Source organism: Pholis gunnellus, assembly GCF_910591455.1.
Source record: "Pholis gunnellus genome assembly, chromosome: 8".
Taxonomy (NCBI): domain Eukaryota; kingdom Metazoa; phylum Chordata; class Actinopteri; order Perciformes; family Pholidae; genus Pholis; species Pholis gunnellus.
Genome location: NC_136534.1, coordinates 17,918,363 through 17,939,612, shown reverse-complemented (window position 1 = coordinate 17,939,612; position 21,250 = coordinate 17,918,363). Strand labels below are relative to the sequence as shown.

The 21,250-nt window shown below is 41.3% G+C and overlaps 1 protein-coding gene and 1 long non-coding RNA gene across 4 annotated transcripts; one reads left to right on the top strand and one right to left on the bottom strand.

Moving 5' to 3' along the window:
• Positions 1–170: 170 nt before the first annotated feature.
• zyx (zyxin) lies at positions 171–14,604 on the bottom strand. 3 transcript variants are annotated; one of them, XM_079165341.1, is made up of 10 exons: positions 14,483–14,604; positions 8,250–8,485; positions 6,996–7,258; positions 6,137–6,232; positions 4,740–5,303; positions 4,288–4,432; positions 3,584–3,753; positions 3,111–3,289; positions 2,479–2,599; positions 171–2,385 (listed from the first exon to the last, which is right to left on the bottom strand). In XM_079165341.1, exons 2-10 carry the CDS (start codon positions 8,470–8,472, stop codon positions 2,272–2,274), a joined length of 1,875 nt encoding a protein of 624 aa, XP_079021467.1. In that variant the 5' UTR covers positions 8,473–8,485; positions 14,483–14,604; the 3' UTR covers positions 171–2,271. The 3 variants fall into 3 exon arrangements, with proteins under 3 accessions (XP_079021467.1, XP_079021469.1, XP_079021468.1); XM_079165343.1 differs by having other exon boundaries at positions 4,288–4,429; XM_079165342.1 differs by lacking the exon at positions 14,483–14,604 and adding an exon at positions 13,965–14,094.
• On the top strand, positions 3,242–4,715 carry LOC306700346. The gene is made up of 3 exons (XR_013767205.1): positions 3,242–3,360; positions 3,591–3,770; positions 4,361–4,715. It is a non-coding gene; the product is annotated as an uncharacterized lncRNA (long non-coding RNA).
• Positions 14,605–21,250: the final 6,646 nt, after the last annotated feature.

Here is a 21,250-nt window from a genome sequence, read left to right as displayed (position 1 = left end):
ACAGAGAAGATATAATGGTAAAAACAAATATGACAAACTCAAATTGTGTGCAACTTTACAGTGACTACTTACGCTGCATACACCCTTTCATGTATGGTAGGTGGCCAATCTATAAAATAGTACAGTTGGCAGTCGAGAAATGAAACAAAACCATTTGGTATTTAGCATTCTATTTATTTGTTTATCTTTTGATACAGCCAAAGGAAGGGGGGAGGGGTGGGGCTAAATAATTGTTTTCAAACACATACACATTCACACATATCAAACAGGAATTTATAAAAAAGTTATATGAAAAGACAAGGCATCTGCATGAAATACAATAGGACATAACACAACAAAAAACGCCAGATAGATGCAACCGTAAAGGCATCATCGTACGTTTAAAATCACATAGTGATGACAAAGGCAGAGCCACAAAGGTGGAGCAGTTGGTGCAAACAAAAGACATAATACTAGAAGAAATGCCACCACCACCACCTACACAGATAGCATGCAATGCTGAATAACTATTGCCATGTTAGTCATTCTGGTGTTCTACTGCACCAGGCTCGATGCAAGCACAAGTTACAACTGTTTTCTTATTGTGGAATGAGTTTCTGTAGCTGCAAAAAAGGCTCAATTTGAAAGGAACAACGGGATACAATAGTGGAGAAGGCACATCTCCAGGTTCAAAATGAAAACAATTAATTTTAAGCATTTATGAATGAAATACAGTACAGTAAGATAAGAATAAAATAGTATATAACCAACATGATCAGACTTAAGTACAAAAGATGAATAATAGAAGGAATAGTGGTATTCACTGTAATAATAGAATAGATCAAGACCAGAAAACTGGGCTCAAACACAAAAGAAGTGAGAAAAACAAACACGAAAGTCAAAACATTGAACCTCATGTAAGTGTTTTATTAACCTTAATCCTGCCAACAGCGTTGAAATATTTGGTCACTATGTTTTAACATCTGTTATTTAAACCTCTAAGCTAACGCCTCTACTGATCTAGTATCCTGCTTTAATGACACATACAGTATAACCTTACTACTTAATAAAAAACAGATCTATAAATTATATTATTCAAAGCAAGGGATTCCAAGGAAATTCATATCAAAAACTACTATTGTGTTTCTAGATGGTGTCTACTAATACAAAATTGATCATGTGCGGGGGCTTTAGAGTCAAAGTGACACTTAAAGGCTATTTTATTTCACTATAGAACTGTGCAACGGTCACATGATAGGTCCTGCTTTCAGCCATGCAGCTGACATTTATAACCACGTTTTTTGTTTTTTGCGATTATGCGATCCCTGGAATGGAATCTGTGCTCGTCTATTTGTTCAAAAGTTGTGCATCTAAAAAGCATGCATCTTAAAGTACACTGCTAAATCAGCTCCAGACCATTCTTAAGAGGAAAATGGCTGCTTTTTGTTCTAATCTTGCCCTTATACAGTCTGTATGATCGAAGAAGGGAGAGCAACACGACATATTTCTAAGCATGCCTGTAAATGATCAAATTCACATCACAAAAAACCAAGAGCAACATTTACTGTTTCTATCTTTTTTTGCAGTCAACGTTTAGCCCTAGATGACTGTAGAATGCTGTAGAGTTGGCTGATATGAAGCACTTTCTAGGCAGGAAAGCAGAATTAACCATGCTTGCAGGCACAACAACTGCCAAAGTGTTAACGATATGCTCTACCAACAGCCAACCAGAGTGGTGAAATCTGCAGAGTGGTCAAATGGGAGGTCTCTGGTACTCCTCACCCTATGGTAACAACCTGTCTCAGTATCATCGCTATAGGTACAATGCTCTTAGGGAAATAGACCAGCCAGTCTAAGTCTTTAGATGGAAATATCTCAGTTTATGGTGCTACTAACAAAGAAAGGCAACTTTATATTCATCAGACTGTTCTTTTGCCCAAACTATTCTTGTGCAAGTTCTGCTGGAAATTTAAGCGTAAACATAGAATTGGCACAAAAAACACGTTCTAGTACATAAAGAGGACTAGACGAGAGATTGGAGCGTTTGAGATTGGGAATAAAAGATGAGGGGAGTTTATTTCAATGCAGTACATTACTTCTGCACTGAAGTGAACAAAGACGAGGGAATACTACACTGTACTTGCATGCAAACATACCTTTCCACACAGCACATTCACACCTGCTCACATATACTGAATACAGCCCTGTTGCAAAGGCAAAACGGCAGCTGAATGAATCCTGTGCTTTTGGATTTTGGTTCATAGTTAATCTGAGTTACGCCGCTTCAGCCAATCACTGCGCAGCTTGCTTGGCTCGCTGGGTGTGGCACTTCATGCACAGGATCCTACCATCCAATGGATAGCAGCCATTTTCATCCGCTTCTATGGAGAGAGGGCGAGCACAATCCTACAGGACAAAATACATTGATTTAATTCATTTATTTTGTTGCTTTTTCGGGGTTATTGAATACACCGTGTGATGTATGAAATGTGCTTTTACCTCACAACGGTAACACTTGAGGTGGAAGTTCTTGTCGAGAGCCACCACTCTGACGGTCTCCTCGCTGCCCTGGGCTGGGATAATGGGTTCATTACAGCTCACACACAGAGGGGAGAAACGCCTGGAACACAAGGGTGCAGAGCTGGCTGTTAGTTGGTGGCACATTCTCACACATTCACACTCATAGTGAAGGAACACCAAAAGCAATATATTCTCATGAAACAATCAAATTTGTTGCTTCTCGGCCTGTCAACTAGCGGTAGTGAGGATTCATTGGTATTATTTATCCACAGTTTAGCAGGCTGTGTAAACTTTTTATTATCAGCAGGAAATAGAAAAAACAAGTTTCCATTAGTTCTAAATCAATTGAGGTAAAAATGTGTTGCTGTTGCTGCCGGTAATCCTGATGGGTAAGATGAATGGGGTCATAAATCCAAACACTGCTGAAATTGGTTTGTCCTCAAAACACATCCCTGGGCAGCTAATGCTTACTTATACAGAGAAATTATACAGGTAAAAGTGCTCCCACACGTGTACTTTTGGCAACATATATTGCTTTGCAAACCAATCTCTTCATCACAGGAAATGACTAGAGGTGTAATATTTCCTTATCATCAACAGCCAGTAGCTACCTGTGGTAATCCTGGACACAGTAGGGGTTGTTGTTGTCATCAGTGATGAAGGGCGCCCCCTCAAGTGTGCAGGAACAGGTGCTGCAGCGGAAACAGTGGGAGTGGAAACACTGGCCCACTGCCTTCAGCACACGGTCTGTGATCCTCTCCCCACATCGGGAACACACTGCCAGGGAACTCTGAGGAGGAGGAGGAGCAAGGTGGTTTACTCGCTGTGTCGACATTGATCAGCACATTCTACACACTTAAGGTATGAAGCTGAACACTTCACACCATCGGTGTTCGGTGTTTACTCATCAGTATGCAGAATGAAGAGTGCACTGTGTACATCACACAGAAATGAAACATAAAAACAGCTAAAATGTGAGTAGCTACAATTAAAGTACAAATAACAAAAGACGTTTCAACAACTTTATGTGTGAGCTTTTGGTCTTTTTGCAGTGACCAGTAATTGGCTCCGTGCGTCTCTTTACCGTGTAGCAGTCCTCACACTGAGGTGCGCCATCCCGGTCGTAGAACTGCATGCCCTGCAGGGGGCGATGACAGCTCATGCAACAGAAGCAGTTTGAGTGGAAGAGTTTATCCATGGCCCTCACTGCTGGCTGGGTGCGGGACAGAGCCTCGCCGCACTTCCCACAGACCTCTAAAATGAGAAGAGAGGTGTGTGCGTGTGTGTGTGTGTGTTGGGGGAAAAGAGAAAAATATACAAACAAGGTTATTCACAAATAAATCCATCTTCCCATAATTGTGTTAATTACAGTGTCAACCCCTAACTAATGAGTAGAATATTGTATTCAACAAATGTATTTCCACAGATGATAAACTTGTACCATTTTACGGATTTGTTCAGTTGTACAGAATCTGTTTTTTTACATTAGGTTTCATACAACACACATAGCTTAATATTCATACATATTCATAGGACTGAACAGAGAACCACTGCGCAGTTACTAGACATAAATTGTTAAATATCAGAATGAGCTTTGAATACATTTCCATAAATGTTTTGCATTCAGCCAGAAAACCTCTGCACGATTTCTTAATCTTAATTTCAGTGTGTGGTATTAAAATGCTTCTCACATTACAAACCATTTAGAAATTACTAATGCAATACATTTCGATGTGAGTTTCACCATGAATGTTACAGCCACCCCTCTGTTAATATGCGTGTGTGTACCTGTAGGAGGGGAGGTGATGACCGGTGCGTGTGTGTCCATGTCTTTAATGAAGTCCTTGGTCATTCTCTCCAGCTCCTCCACTTCCCTCATATTCAGAGGAACTCCTCCACCTGGGATAGGAACTGGGCCAGGGGGTGAGGACTGCTTGTACGTACACACACACACACACACACACACACACACACACAAGCCATTAGTACGTATATATATATATATATATATATATATATATATATATATGTATACATTATTTACACAGCTTCATACAACATACCTTATAGAGCATGTTGTTATTTCTGATTGAGCAGTTTACCTTTAAAATCACAGTTAGTTCAGGTCCAGAATTGCATATTTCTGATCTGACGACTATAAACTAAATTATTTGTACTTCCTTTCTACTGTACATGCAATGCAAAGAGTGTCACTTAAGTGAAATAAAACTGGAACATACGGTTGATGCAGGAGGAGTTTTCATTGGCTGGTTAAAAGAGGCAGGGGGAGATGCCACCATCATCTTGGGTTGAGGAGGAGGCACAGCAGCAGGAGGGTTTCGGTTTGCATTCACCTGACTGGTAAAGGGGGAACTCTTTATGTGATTAGAGGCCGGGGCAGCTGCCATATTGTTTGGTAAGGTAGGAGGTGCAGGGGGACCTGCAGGAGGTGGAGGGAAAGAGCTGCTGGCAGATGGAGGGGAAGGTTTTGGGGCAACACTGATTGGGGTGGTGTTCTGGTTCAGGTTCTGGTTCAGTTTTTGTGCCAGAGAGGTTGATGACGTTGCCGTTCTCCCTCCGAAGCCAGACTTCGGGGCCACAGCCGGGGCCTTAGCTAACGGCTGAGGAGCAGAGTTGTGATTGGCTTGTCGGTTTGTTCTGGCTTTGAGTTCTTCTGCCCAGGGTGCGGGTGGCGGGCGGTCTCCCATCTCAGGGGGTGGGAGGAAGGAGAGCGCTGGTTTAGGAGCGGTCGGGGGAGGAGCTGAAGGCTTGGGTGCTGGCGCTGAAGAATACTGGCTCGGTAACTGCAGATAAAACGAAGACGACGTCAACAATAAACAACAACTAACCTCAAAGCCTAACACACAGTCAATGTCAATAATGTAAGGCTATTCTATACAAGCATTCTGTTTGTTCTAAAACATAAAACGTCCATTTACTATAAACTATTACTCAACAGAAGGATGTAAATATCTCGTGAATAACATTGCACGCGGAAATGCCGCAAGCAGACACATTTATTATATTGAATGAGGTACTTTGATTAAAGAAAACATTAGAAGCGCTCCACAGTTTGAGCTTATCAGAAGTGCTTCATCTTTCTGACATTTATTTTGCGGTTGTGAGCCAACATTATTCTGCCATGATCCAGAACCTCCCAGTTGGATAAAAACACTCTCCATTTATGGCCCGCTCACTGGGTCTCTGGCAGCACACTCTGGTTTCATCACACGCTCGTGCTCTCCACTCAATTCTGTGTGCATCACTCTCTCGCTCTCTTTCACTTCAAGTGTCTCCTCTCTCAGTGTGAATCACCAGCTACCTCACTTTTTGTTTTCTCTTCCAGTCTGGTGTGCTGCATGTGCAGTTCACATGTCATTGGGCTTTCGACCTGAACAGATGAAGAGACACTAATGAAACCAAACTGGCATCTCTCCAAACTATTTCCACTGACCTACCTACCTACCTACCTTTCCTTCTGTCTTTCCTTTTGCTTTACCCGACTCATTCTCATTTTCTACAATGCGGCTCCTGTGAGTCAAAGCCAGCTGATTTCCCCTCTCATCCGTTCGTCATGTAAATATTCTAATGTCTTGTGTTTGTTGCAGTGTGTTCTCCATCCCTCCATGCTTCGTACCTTAGGGTTGAACGGTCCCCTGGTCTCCATCTCAGACAGCAAGTCAGTGAGACAGTCAAGCTGTTGATCGAAGCTTGTCTGCTTCTCCACCAGTCTCTGGCGGAGGAAGACAGAAGACAGTCACAAAATGTACATTTATTTACACAAAGTGATCACAAAGGAGGATGAGGTCAAGAATGAAAAGGCGGATGATGATGATGATACACTGTTACAGACTGTAGGTTATGTTTACATATCCTTGTTTGATTAGAACCCAGAATGAAAGAATTAATGATAAACAAACAAACTTAATGAAGTGATTAATGATGACGATGAATAAAAGAATAATATTAGAGTTTCATTTCCCTGGTTGGATGAAAGAGAATACTAACTGTTCAATTATTGAATTTTGGATTCATTGGATTGTTTGCAGCTGATTTAAACATAAGGTATACTCCTATTTTCATCCTTTCCAGGCAATCTTTTGATTTTCAACTTTTTAACGGTGACTAACAATATCTAATTAAATGAATTGATGCCTCTATAGCCTGACAAACTAGCTGCATTTGATGAATTCCTACAATTAACATCTCTACTATAAACCTTTTGTGGGAAGTCTAAAAACTATAAGCATGAATGGGCAATAATCCAGTTAGATGGATGAAACAGGGTGATTTACCCCAGACTAATGCTAATATCATTTGGGGAAAATCTTAAAAAACAGTCCATGGACTCATTATGGTCCCACGACAATGTCCTCCAGTGTCCTAACTGATAATCAAATTATCCTGAAATGGAGTTACATGCAGCCAAAAGAGGAAACATGCAGACAGGCAAAGCAACTTGAGCCTAATTTGGTGAAGACGCCATCGTGACTCACCTGTGGGTTTCCAGCAGCATTGGGAATACTGGTACCGGAGGCAGGGAGAGGTGGAGGGGGTGGGGGAGGAGGGGGAGACGGGCAGGCGGGCGGACAGTCAATCTCCTCGGGGGGAGCTGGGAGGGGCAGGTCGTCTGCTACTGGAGGTGGAGCGGGGAAGGCAGGAGGGAAGGCCTCAGAGGCCGAGGATGTGGTTTGGCATTCGGGGGGAGGGGCTGGCAAATCATCATCCAGTGGAGGAGGAGGAGGAGGGGGCGGGAAGTCTGACAGAAATGAGGAGGGTTGATTGGTTAAAAGCTGTGACGTAGAGGTTCTCTTTATATTCAAGTTTGTAGAAACCATCCAATCCGATTTTCACTATCAATGATTTATCAGATATACTGAGTGCTCAACAACATCTGTTTACAGCAACAACAAACAAACAAGGCAATCAAAATCAAATAAAAAAAGCTGTGGGGAGGATTTAACCCATTTGGAAGGTTTTTGTACTTTAGCTGTTCCACTGATGGCTTCTTAACTTTACATGTCAAGCCAAGTCCTGCAGGTATCTCCATCCATGTTTCTCTGTGTTAAAGGTTTTCTTGTAAACAAAGAAAATGTGTTTTTTTAGTGTTTCTTACTAAAACGCATTGTGTGTATTCTTGAGCTTTAACAAATATGTTGAATGCATTTTCTCCCCGAAAAGATATTTGGCACATTTTGTGAAATGAAATTAGTTTTTCTTAAATATTTGACACCCTGCACTGTTTACATACGACCTATATAATGAGACACCAGCAGCTGGAACACTGTGCAGATGTTTCCCCATGCACGTGTGCAATCCAAACTAAACAGGGGCCCACTTGGTTAAAAACAGACCTCCATCGCTCTCCATAACTCCACAGGGTAGCTTTAATTTGAGCTTTTTAAAAGAATTTAAAAGATCAGCTCAGACATTCTCAAATTCACACTAGTGGTATATCTGCATACCTCGAAAAGTAAAAAGTAAAATCCCCCGATTAGCAAACTGGTGTGACAGTTTAAACCATCTTAACATTTGACTGAAACGACTCAAAGACAGGAATTACGGCACAGTGACGTAATGTCTCTGAGAAAACTCATTAAAACGACAGCGCCACACAATTGATGTGTTCTATTATATACTCGACTGTGAAGCTCTGCATGCGTTAGCGTAAAAAAGCAGCAAGGGGTGGGACAGGGAAGGGCTGCCGACTGAGAGAATATAACTTAAGACAACATAAACAACGCACATACCGTCACAGAGCGACGGGGGCGGCGGAGGCAGATCTCCCACTCGACCAATCACAGCTGTGCCTACTGGCGTCGGTGATGGAGCGGAGGGAGGCGTCAGACTTTTGGGCCGTGGTGGTGCCACAGAGGCAAACTTCTTTGGCTGGTTGTAGAAAGTCGGGGTGGTGACTTTGAAGTTCAGAGAGGATGTCACCATGAACGGCTTGCTGCTGCTGGAGTCCTCCATTTTGCGTATTTATCTGAGGATTAAAAACATCATTGTCAACAGTTAAGACGCCTGCAGAGGAAAATATTAACTCTGATATAAGCGGTTGTTTTATAACAAAAAAAAGGTATGAAACAGGTTGCAGTGAACTTCAAACAACTCCAGACTCCAGACTGATGAAATCAACATGAATCAGCTGACTGAAGTCAAAAGGCTCGCATTCCTTGGAAGCAGGTCGAGTTTTTTGCTGGAGAATTACTCAAAAAAAGTTTCCAACTTTAAAAGTTGCAGTTGCTTTCTAAAATTGCAGTTTGATTGATCCAGTGTGTGCACATTGTTTCACATTTCCTGTTAGTAAGGAACATTAACTTCTCTATTATCAACTGCCAAAACAGTACACTATGCAGATTGGTACCTTTTGTTTACTTTATAACCGGGACACAGCTGCCTCGACCGCTACGGTCCAACAAAATCTAATTCAAATGGAGGTTTATTGTGGCTTGCAGAATCTCTTAAAATGTAGTATGGACTTCACTATTTCTGGCTTGAGTGAAATAGCAGTAAAAAAAAAGGAAAATAACAACCACTAAACATTCTACAAATCTAGTATTACTCTTTAAACACAAAAGCTTTCGTAAACGGTCCGCAGTGGAATGAGAGAAACGTGTGTGAACACTTCCTCAGGCCATGTATACAGAGCAGACATAGTGCCACTCCCAGATGCCAGAGACGACTTACGATATGTGACACATGGCTGTTTACTGTGACATAAAATAAAGTTGTGTAACAGGGAGACCAGTTGGAAGCCGGGACTATAGCAACTACCATAACATTTTCGTGTGAGGTGCGTCAAAAAGAGGGCGAGCTCAAACAGTTACCTCACACATGTTGGTGGTTAAACAAACGTTACTTCAGTGTCTCTACTGAGATTCTTCGCAGAGTCTGAACACATTTCTCTGAAGACCCCCGGACCCCCCAAACATGAACTTCATTCAAAGGGACGGTTGTTCTTTCTGAACACCTCCACACGCACGCACGCACGCACGCACGCACGCACGCACGCACGCACACACACACAATTCCACCCCAAAGCTCTGAAATAGTTGCAGCCTCATGATGATAAAACACTGTGGAAATGATTAACCCCGTCAGTGTTCGGACTACTTATAACAAACCTTTAATAGGTTGTAAAAGATAAATGTCATGCAGCCACAACACACAACCTGGAACAATATGAGTCACAGACAGGTGGAAAGAATTAACAAATTGGAGCTGACATTTTCCAGTGAACAAACAATGTGTTATTGTGTCTTTGTTGTGTGGCATTTATCCTCTTCATCCTAATGAAGCCAGCATTGATACCTCCATACATGTCATGGTTACCAAAGAAGAAGAGAGTGTGGGACTATTTTCTCAGTGAACTTTAATTCAAAAGTCAATACATGTTGAGTCATTGTTTTGGCTGCTATACTAAAGCTCACTGGATTAAGATTGTACTTGTGGGTCAACAGTTTTCTTGAGATATCTCAAATATTTCTCTCTATTTTTCCTTATTACCTCAGGGCTTTGAAAATGACTTCTTCTATTTAAACATATCGTATCTTTCCCTGTGCACATGATGCCGAGTAGTTCCCCAAAAGCCTGAGAAACATCTTTGTTTGCTCCATTTATGTATAATTGGGTTTACAAAACTTTCCAGGAAGAGATCAGGCCCGACATGGCCTTGAAAATCACCATGCAGACTGACTTCCTCACTACCTAACTGAAAGCGTTTCATCCTCATTCCACTGTGTTGGGACACACAGGCAACGCTTCAAGTTCTGACAAGACAAACAACCCAGAGAGCTCACGAAAGCATCTCTAGAGCTCATGACATAAACAGCTACTCTGATGAGGAAGCAGCGACAGCTTTCCTCTTCTGCTTTTTGGGTTTGCTTCCTTTAAATTGAGATTTATAGATGGATTTCCCAAAAAACTACCTTGTGCATATTGCTAGTGTGCCACTGGTTGAGCTACCATGTGTCTAAGGCTGCATAGACCCGGTCAAAGACATCCCATTATGAATCACTGATGTATTAAACTTGAACTAGGCCTTTACAGGGACACTCTGTATTTGCAAGAATATACTTATTTGTATGGATTTGTTTAGTCAGAGAGCTCTATATGTGTATATAGAGTATGTATGTTTTATCATGTAAATAAGAGTTTATTTTTCATAGGTTTTAGAAAAACACAAGTTCAAAATGTGTCTTGTGAAAGAGGCTACAACAATCAGTGGGATTTATTTTTAAAATGTTGTTTATTTCTCAAACGTCACTATCCTTGAAGTGGAGTTACAAATCACAGAATCTTAGCTCCACTTCAATATCCAACATAAATATTTCAGAAAATTGCTGCATGGATCAATAAGGGGAGATGGCGAGGCTTTAATGGAGATGCAAAGTTTTCTGGTTATCAACGTTCTGCAGGCACACAAAATAAAATAACAAACCAAAAAGAAAAGAGAGAAAGGACAGGTGTTTTCAGTCTCGTATATAATAGCCGGCTACTCATTATTCTAGTATCAAGGCCTACTTCAAGTTGAATGGAGTAGACACTTAAAGCAAAAACAGATTGACCGGTTACAGTGAAGATAAAGCTCTTGTCTTTAAATAAGGTTTGCAAGTCTGAAGTACTCTAAGCGGAACACTTGGATTTATAACGGCTTTCTAAAAAAGGAGTGCTTGACAAAGGGTGGATATAGACTTGTGATTTAGTATTTTCATTACAGTACTATAGCTACGTTGTTTCTAAGAGACAATATGCAATAGTCCTCTCAATTATTCAACAGCGATGATAAACTTGTGGTCAGGTTCCATCTGGTCCTTGATACGGTCCTGAGGGATTTAATACGGTGAGATCAGATCCACGTTGAACTGCAGATCTATCTTGAAACCTGATCCTTGAGATGAGAGAGACCCTCGTTTAAAGGGAACATATTTGGCGCTACAACTCAATGACATAATTTAGCTTTTTTTGTTTCCCTCCAAACACCCTCTCTTTGTGTGTGTGTGTATATATATATATATATATATATATATATATATATATATATATATATATATATATATATATATGTGCTAGAATTAAGCTCTAGCTCACTCTCACAATCTGATGTACAGACCACAACTATCTCTTTCATTCTTGTGCTTTCCTCTACTTCTCATTCATGTCACTACTTGAACTCAATGACATCACTTGAAGCTGCATTTAAATCATTTCTACTTTACAGCTGTGATGGAGGATGGCATTGTGTTACTTTTAGATAGGGCCCCAGCATCAATCACACAGCTGTACTCTGTAGCTTTTGAACTGTGTGTAAACTCCACACAGACAGCTTTTTAGAGGCTAGAAAATTGGTTCTCAAGCCCGGTTTGAGTACTACAGCCTAGTTCGGTTTCATCCAACTATCGGGGACTAATTTACACGCGGCACAGAAGGTAAATGTAATCAGCCGAACAACCTCGAAGGATTTAAAAACCTAGCGTGGCTGGGGCACTCATCAACATGTTTGTAGAATCACTGCTCTAAGCATTTTAAATCCCATAAGGGCTACTTAAAAAAAAGAAAAGAAAAAAAAGAGCTCTTTTTGAGCCACACTTTCTAATATCTGTGAGTTTTGTCTCAGCGTTGATACATTTTACATGAACACCCTCTGAAGGCACAGACTACGTGATACAGTGGCTGTTAATGGGGAGTTAGTTTACAGCGCTTTTCAAAGGGAAACTGTTTAACTCAGCAGTGGTTCATTACTTTGAGGTTATAGGGGAACTCAATTTGGTTTATATACTGTGCTGCTGCTTTTTAAACGGTCATAAATGGAAGCATTGTAGTATGGTGCCTGAAGTTAAATCTTCCCCACCAACATTAAGTACGGTATGTCTTCACATGGTGATATTTTCATTAAGTACCTCTGTGCCCACATAAATTCTGTTAACCATTTGTGGTTGCAGTTTTCCTACCAAAAGACATGTCCCTCTTTTTTAAACAACACTGGAGGAGGTAAATCTCATCAATACAAATAATAAAAACAATGAAGAAATACAAATAATAACAGGATATTTGTTGTGGAATAAAATTTCTAACAGTTAAGATTCCTTACAGTAACTACCTTCTTCCATGTCTGGTCAGTCATTGTATCAGTGACTGGTGTGTTGTTGATGAAACTCTCCATTGTTCTGATGTTAATAGCACACCCAGTTTCTGGGAAAGAGTGTCTAGGCCGAGGGTCACTAATGCTGAGACAAACAACCCCTTTGAGTCCAATCTTACAGGTCACTGGACACGCATTGAGCACCAGTGTTGTGCTCCTTCTTAGTTAGATGGCTGATTGAGCGGGCAACATTTAAAAAAAATGGGTAATAACGTCAGCGAATGGGTCCGTGTCAACCAAACAACCTCATCTGCTTGCACTACCATTACGGTAGAATGAAGAAGGATCACAAGACAGCAAGAGACAACATCAAAGATCAAGACACGCAGTGATTTGGGGCCCAAAAATAGCTTGACTCATGGAGGCTACAATTAAGGGAGGATTCCTCATCACCCCAGTCATAAATGGTAGCATACATCCATTCATAGCTTATCTTCATTCACAGATTTTCATTTGCATCACTCATTTACTGAGGTGTGAGTGAATATCATCCCAGTCTTTTCAAAAAAGAAGCACCAGACTAACCTCAGGCTATGTTATTATTAAACACAGCAGCTGACTGTGGCCTTGAATTGAGTCCTATCTTATGGAAAGGCACATGTGAGTGGTGAGGCACAGCTGTGTTTCTAACACTGATAGAAACAGGATTTCTTACGATTGTAGAAATGCTATGCTAAAATGGCCATAATTCTAACCATTCGCAGCCTCTCATCCATGACATGATTAGTCCCAACTAGGGTATGAATATAGGCCATGCAATGGGGAAGGAGCCTCGTTGGCCTCCTCAACATGGGCACAACTTCACAGTAAACACCTGATAGCCTGACTTCTTTATACTTGGCACTATCAAGTAGGCAAACATACCGTACCTGGGAGCTCCACCCACCTTGATGCCCCACTGATTAGCCAACTGTTAGCCAATGCTTTGACAACTGACAGCAATGGCTGAGTGGTCACAAACACAGCAAATGAAGACAGACAGCTAGATTTAATCAATACTAAATAATAATTCCATATCTAATAACATACACAACAGCAAGATGTCGCACAGCTAGCTATAAACTCGCTAGCTATGTGGCTGAGAGAGCAAAATCAAAGTTCCACGTTAATGCTAGTTATAAACCGTTAGCCGTTAGGAATATCGAACGTCGATGGCGTTCGAAAATCGACGGTTGAATGACAAGCGACCATCACCTGAGTCTGATGAGCCACCGAACGTTAACGTAACATCATGGGTACGTTAGCTAGCTTCCCTCGCGCACACCCCTACCATTCCTTTAGCCGTTTGTTTCGGTCACTAACACCGCCCCGTTTTCCTTACCTCATATAGCAAAGCAGACGGCTTCTCGGTGCTGTCATCAAGTTTGATATCAATGCAGCTCTTTGAATTAAATAAAAGCCACCAGCTGCGTTTGCTAGCAATAGCTAGCTTTATCAACTTTTTACACTGGACTTCCTGTTGGAGCTTCCGCATAGCCAGTTCCTTATCGTTGGTGACCATCAGCTGGTGTAGCAACCTACAGTGGAATTCATATTCACTATACGGCCTCTCAGCTCAGGGAAACAACGGAACCCCACCTACCGAGAGCTATCTTTTAACTTCAGTCTGCAGTAATATAATGAAATTTAATTAAAAAGAACGCTGACAGATCAACACTAGACATCACAAAGAGTCCATTCCCTGAGGTGTTAACTGCAGTCCAATTGATTGATTAGTTTATCTGTGCCATCATGACACTTCACCTTATTAGGTAACCTGTGGCAATATGCCCCGCTTCAAAAAGTAAGATATGATATCTGCTCCTATTACCCCGATTCACAGCAAATACAATTACTCACCCTGTTAATACAGCTTGCAATGTGTGTCTCCTTTTTCCTTCCCCCTCTTCCTTGTGTTCTTCTTTTCTCTCAATCCAGGCTGAGTAAGAGTTTGACTGTAATGGTAACTTCTCTTTCTAGCTTCCCCTCTCCAGCTTTTAGACCCTCCCCCTGTGCTTTTCAGTCTGGAAAAGGAATGACACCATCCTTCCAAACAAGTTCTCTCTCGTTTTACTCAGGAGTTGTGTATTACTTTGCAAACAGCACCTCTCTCTCTCTCTCTCTCTCTCTCTCTCTCTCTCTCTCTCTCTCTCTCTCTCTCTCTCTCTCTCTCTCTCTCTCCCTGTGTGTGTGTTCATAAACTGTCCAGTCAGACCCCTCCTCCTGCTCTCTTTTTCTCTCTGAATTCTTGCAGCATTCTTCATTCAATGACATCAACCCTGATGCCTCTCCTTGTAAGGTCAGACTGAGGGAATGAGGGAGCGAGAGGGGGGGGGATAATGGGGCCAGAGGCTTGATTAGATACAGACACTAAAAAGTGGTCAGGGTTTTAAACACAAGGAGGTACAGTGGCTGAAGAAAGTATTTTTCAGAGAGGGCTGGGTTGTGGAGTAGGTTGGCAATTTTAACTTTTCTTTACTGTCAAGGGGAAAGAAAAATAAGACTGGTGTTATGCCTCTCTTGCACTTGCCTCGACAGGCAAGGCTGAGAATCAGATTGTAAATGTGTCTGTTGCCAAGTGCGCTGCCACATCGTTATTTTCTTTGCACTAAGGGCAGTAAACATGCAAAGACTTAGATTGGTTCTCTGTACTCGATAAGTACACTTGATTATAGAGAGCAAATACATTTCATGGCTCTTTCACATATCGTGTGTGTTCATCCTGACATCGCCCTCAACCTGGTGTTAAATGACACCTCCCATCCTGCACTTCTATGACTTAATATCCTTTTATGTCTCACCCACACACACCACACACACCAAACTCACACACTCACACACTCACAGACACCACACTCACACATTCACACACTCACAGACACCACACTCACAGACACCACACTCACACACTCACACACACCACACTCACACACTCACACACGTCAAACACCTTGGTTACTCATGCAGCCCAAACCTTATCACTTTCAGGTGTAGTCATTGCTTTTACAATGCAATAAATCGCTCATAGTATGTCTATTATTGAGTCTTTTTAACATGAATTAATTATCATTCATTTGATTCAAATTTTTGAAATGGTATTGTTATTTAACATTTAGATTTGAATAAGACAGGTACAATAAAAATCCAATAGAGAGAGAGAGAGAGAGAGAGCGTTTCACCTCTTCCTAATGCAAAAGCAACTCAAGAATTTAAGATTTTACTTGAATCAAGTCTCACTTTTACCTATTCTGAACTGAAATGATTAGTTGATAAGTCAGTCGACAGACAAATAATCAACTATTTGAATAACTTATCAATGAATAAAGTAGGTTTTCAAGCAATTATTCCAAAGCTTTGGTGGTTTCAGCATCTCAGTTTTGAGAATCTGCTGCTTTTCATTATCTCATGTGATAATAAACTGAGTTTATATAGGTTTGGGAGTGTCAGTTGGACAAAAACAAGCTGATTGATGATGTCACCTGGGGTTGTATTGATCAATCGATAATTGAAAATATTGCCGTCATCTCATACTAGTGTCAAACATTTTCCATGTCTTGTCTTATAGACACCTAATTGACTCTAAATAACATTTTAAAGTGGATGTTTTTCCAGTGAACATTGAGTGTGCAGCACTTTTTGTTCTGACTCATTCCGCACACGTTACGTTGCCACCAACTTCCAGGTCCCAGTATGACATTTAGGATGAGTCAGAACAGAATCTCTCTTAATTCAGGTTGTGAAACTGAAGGCAGAGATCTCCTCCATGCAGACCTCTGCAGTAGCTATTGTGCAACCTGTTGCTGCCTAATTCATGTCTGTGAACTTAACTAAAGGGAGTGGTCTTTGGGGGTCTTTGATAGCCCATTGTCCCACAAGGAATGTTTCCAGTCTCTCTCCACTTCCACTGGGACAAAATATGTTTCCACTCAGAGATTTCCACAGCAACTCTGGTGTTGTGCTGGGGGGTAAAAAAAACTGGCTTGCCGGCTCTCAGGCAGGTGGCATGCGAGAGGAGGTCAACATTTGTTTTGCCGTTCCAAATTCCAGCTAGTTCACACGTTGCTTTCCGACTGAGCAGTGACGGGAGTAAGGAAGCTGAAATGAACCGTGTGTAACGCTCTTCTGCCTGTTGTCAGCCAGCTGCAAACAGCGGGTGGTGCCACGGTGACTGGCTATTTTGCTTATCAAGTTTGGATCAGGCAGGGAGAAGGCAGCTTCAGGGTACAGTCAGTTTGGAGGTAAAATAGGAAAACAGGAGGCCGTCGAAATCAGAGCCAGACAGCCTGGAATGCAGCCAAACCTTGGAATGAACAGTTCCTCTCCCCCTCCTTCTTTAAAGTGCCATATTTCTGTTTAATGCTGCATGTTTTTTCACCACTTTTCACCCCTGATCTCTCCATTCCTCAGTCTGCCCTCCAAACGCTGCACTTTTATTTCCCTTCCTATCTTTCCTTCCGCTCCTCCCTCTCCACCTCCCACTGCTCATGTGAGTCACTACCTGCCTCATAATACCTCAGTAAGTTAATATCCTGAACTTGGATCGTTTCCGACTCTCTCTCTCTCTCTCTCTCTCGCTCTCTCTAGTCACACTCATTTTCTCAATAAAGGAAAGGTTGAAATCCATTTGAATGCAAAGTACATGTTGGGAAATGCATTTTAAAGGTATATAACATGAGCATGGCAAATTATTTTTGCTCTGTCTGACCACTTTTTCTCTGTTGACATATTTTCCACCCATAAATCTGTTTATTTCCAAGCTTTTAAAGAGTTTTTAAAAGAGACAAAGACTGCTGTTATAGTTATATAAGCTCTTGTATTCCTCCGTATGTGATCTTTTCAAAGGGAATCCAGCTGTTCCTTTCAAAAATGATTTAGCTGTAGAGAGGGGTTTCTTCCATGGCATTGCTTTACACTGGCTACACATTTAGCTAATTTACTTTCTTGGATGCTCTTTAAGATATAGCCAATCTTTGCAAAATGACATCATAAACTAAGTATGTGTTCATTCCTATGATTTTTCCCATTGTGTGTTGCCAGAAAGTGTGAATTTAAATAAACATCCAGGTACAGTGCAAGAAAGACCCTTCCACAATTCCACTTGTAAAACAAATCTAAGATCATTTAGGTTTGGGATGTGAGATTTTGTAATGTAGCATCCTCTCCCTAGCATAAACATAAAATGTTGCCTACAATGGAAGTAGATAGCGGTGCCCACAAAGAAAACAACATTAAGCCAATACGCAGAAATTCCAGGCTTATTTTAGACAGGATGAGAACCTGCAAACTTGAGACAGAACACATGGTCTCTTCACCCAGAGCAACCTCTCTGCAGGCAAACTGGCTGCTTGTCAAAGCCATTGCTAGACTGCAGTACTCCAGTTCCCCCAACAGGTGTCAGGGTATACATTACTGTGGGGTGCACAGCCAGACTAAAATGCCATGAGGGAAGAATATTCTTCCAGAATCTCTTGACATCTAGCAAATTCACATCAGCTAGGGATGTAATAAAGGACAGGAGGGTGTTTAGATACTGACATGACTCTAAAAGAGATTGATAGGCTGGTTGAGGAGAATGGACACATGAAAGGCTAGACACAGAAGCATCACTGGGGATAAACAGTGCTGCAGCGGTGGTGGTCTAGACCGGGAGGACTGGAGCAAGAGAGAATGTAGGGTGAGTGCAGGAGAACAGGAAACAGGAAGGAGAATTGTAAATAATAGAGAAGAGTTGGGAACTCCTCGTACGCAAAGTTTGCCTTGTGTAAGAACTGGAGTGCACAAACACACATCCAGAGCGCAGAGACTCAATACAACCCACGCACAAATACATAAATATATAACTGTGTGTGCTGACGAATTCAAGCTAGAAATGGTGAACTGCCAGGCCAAAGCATCAACTAACAATGCACATAAACTCTCTTTGGCTGAAACAAAGCTGATTACACAAGCACAGTCATTAGAGAACAGCTTATTAAAGGCTGCCTCTTTATCAACGTTTGTATCACTCCCTCCTCCCGACCCGCCTCCTACGCCCCCTCCTCAAAAACAAACCACAGAGAATTCACCCATCTTTCTCTCCCCGCTTCATATTTTTCTGTCATTTTCTCCTCCCTCTGCCCCCCGTCATCTCTCCTGCCCCACAAATATTCTCTTTCTTACACACACACACACACACCTACACACACACACACCTACACACACACACACACGCACACACATTCTTGTGTAACTCACTTGGTGGCTCCTTGGGGGTAGATGTGTAACATGCGGTTCCAATTAACACATATAGTAACACACCAGCAGCAGTTTGGTTCAGCAGAGCACATGTTAAATACAAGGATATATGGTAGGCAGTGGGCAATGAGGCAAAGGCGATGGGAGAATTGCATCTTTTAGAGGAGTTTAACCAGTCTGAGCCAAACTTCAGCCTCCGGTGCTGATAAATGAAGTCAACGTGGAAGTGCCAAGAACTGCAGTTCTTCAAATGTCTACTTGATGCTGGCTTTAAAAGCAACTCAATCTCCATAGACCCCCATGTTAAAATGCCCAATTGAACAGCAGAAATGTTCACAGCCTGGTACATAACACGGTTTTGGTCTCTAGCTAATTTCCCCGTTCAAGACAACTGTACAAGGAGGTTGATTTATAGTCATAATTAAAGGCATGGCCGCTTTGATTGACAGGTGGGCATCGTACCAGGTCGCTAGCTGCTAGCTGTCTCCTCTGATGCGTCCCCCTGGCCCGCCTCAGTCCCACCTACAATCCACCGCCCATTTTCTGTTTGAAAATAATGTACTTAAGTCTAACATTTACAAAGTGTTGTGTTGACAATGTAAGCATGCAATGTGAGCCTTTGTTTGACCTAATTATTTAGGCGACAGACTTCTTCAGACACACATCTCTCGGTACATTTTAGTTACTGACATGGATCTTTTGCTATAAATTTAATTAACTCAAAACAATATTCAGTTTAAATTAAAAACAACTTAAAAGATGGGGTTGAGTTAAGAAATGTTGCTTTAAGAATATAAAATGTCCCTATTAAGATAAAAAGGTTAACAGTAGAGCATTTCATCACATTACAAATAAGTGATAACATTTACCGCCGATATTAATTGCATGTATTTGTTTGCACAATATATAATTCTCAAAGTCTTTCCAAAATATATACATTATAGGCAACCATAAAAAAAGATGAATCAAAAACATTTGTTAACAACAAAAACATAAAAATATAAATGTGTTATAGTTTGTGTAATATTTTCAGATGTATTTCTCTCATTTTGTTTGTGATGACTGTGGCGAAGTGGGTAGCAGGGCCGCGTAATGTGATGAAGAATCTATAAAGAAACAAGCCATACCTCTGCCCATTTTTGGATTAGCTGCGAGTTAGGCTGTCGTCACTGCCAAGATGACCGGAGAAACCCACTTTAGGCTTCACAGTGGCTTTTCAGAATCCTATGAGTGACGTCACAGAGACTTGGTCCATATTTCATACAGTCTGAGCTAGTGTTTCAAAACCTTAAGAATGACTTTGGAAACAGGACAGGCATTTCCGTTCATCAGCAAAGAACATCTTGAACGAGAGAGCATTAAAGCTGTTATTCATTATCTTTGAGATGCAGCCTACAGAACAGCCAGGAGCTGATAGACAGATAGTGACAGGTACATGAAAGTCACTGATGATGAGGTGATATGAGATAATATTGAACAGGGACTGCCACATTGGAATTCAGTGCAGCATCGACCCAGATAGGAAAACAAGAGACGTGCCGACAGGAACACGATAGAAGTCGTCTGTGTCATGTGTTGCAAGGCGGTTTCATGTTGTTGTACATTGTTTATTAGCACTGGTGTAGAAATGTGTGTGTGTGTGAGTTGGAAAGGAGCAGACAAAGAAGGTAAGAGGCAGCAATGTAAATGGCCCATGTGTTATGAGTGAGATTAGTGTCAAGAATTTCTTCCATCTGTGGTTGACCTTGTTCCACATTGACGGTCTGTATCGTAGATCACCACTCTATCACAGGTGTTCTGTATTCTGTGTGTGTGTGTGTGTGAGATCGGGCTGAAACTAACAATTATTATTCATTATGAGGATGTTGTCCTCAGTTAATCACTGAATCACTTGTAAAACGGTGAAAAATGAAGGTCATGGTTTTCCAGAGATCAAGGTCACATCATAAAATGTCTTTTATTGTTTGATCAATAGTTCAAAACCAAAAGATATTCAATTAAATGAAATAATAGTAAGAGAAAGAAAAGCAGCCCATTTTAGAACCATAAAATATTTGCCCTCTAAATTAACTTAAACAGGTAAATGATTATCAAAAGTTAAAGAATCAAAATATAATCGTTGCAGCTCTGGTGAGTTTGTTTGCATCTCAGAGATCTGTCATAGTTTGTGCACAGGGTAAAATATGCACGACCTTTGATACAGAAGAATAGGCAAAGAAAACGAGAGCCAAATATGAATTGTGTTGACAAGGAACAACAGATAAAGCAGGACAGATACACCAAGATCAACCCAGGAGCTCAGCAAAAAGCATGAATTGCCGTGAGGCGTCATGCAAAGAGAGAAAATGACTGATAGAGACTTATAGAGACTTCCAGACAGTGATTTGCACAGAG

Excerpts from the sequence above, each read along its gene's own strand:
- zyx (XM_079165341.1), bottom strand. The coding sequence starts at position 8,472 with ATGGAGGACTCCAGCAGCAGCAAGCCGTTCATGGTGACATCCTCTCTG. Across the intron at positions 7,259-8,249 it reads GCCCCCGTCGCTCTGTGACG|ACTTCCCGCCCCCTCCTCCT; the intron begins GTATGTGCGTTG and ends CATTTCTGTCAG. Across the intron at positions 2,386-2,478 it reads TCAAGTGTTACCGTTGTGAG|GATTGTGCTCGCCCTCTCTC; the intron begins GTAAAAGCACAT and ends TTTGTCCTGTAG.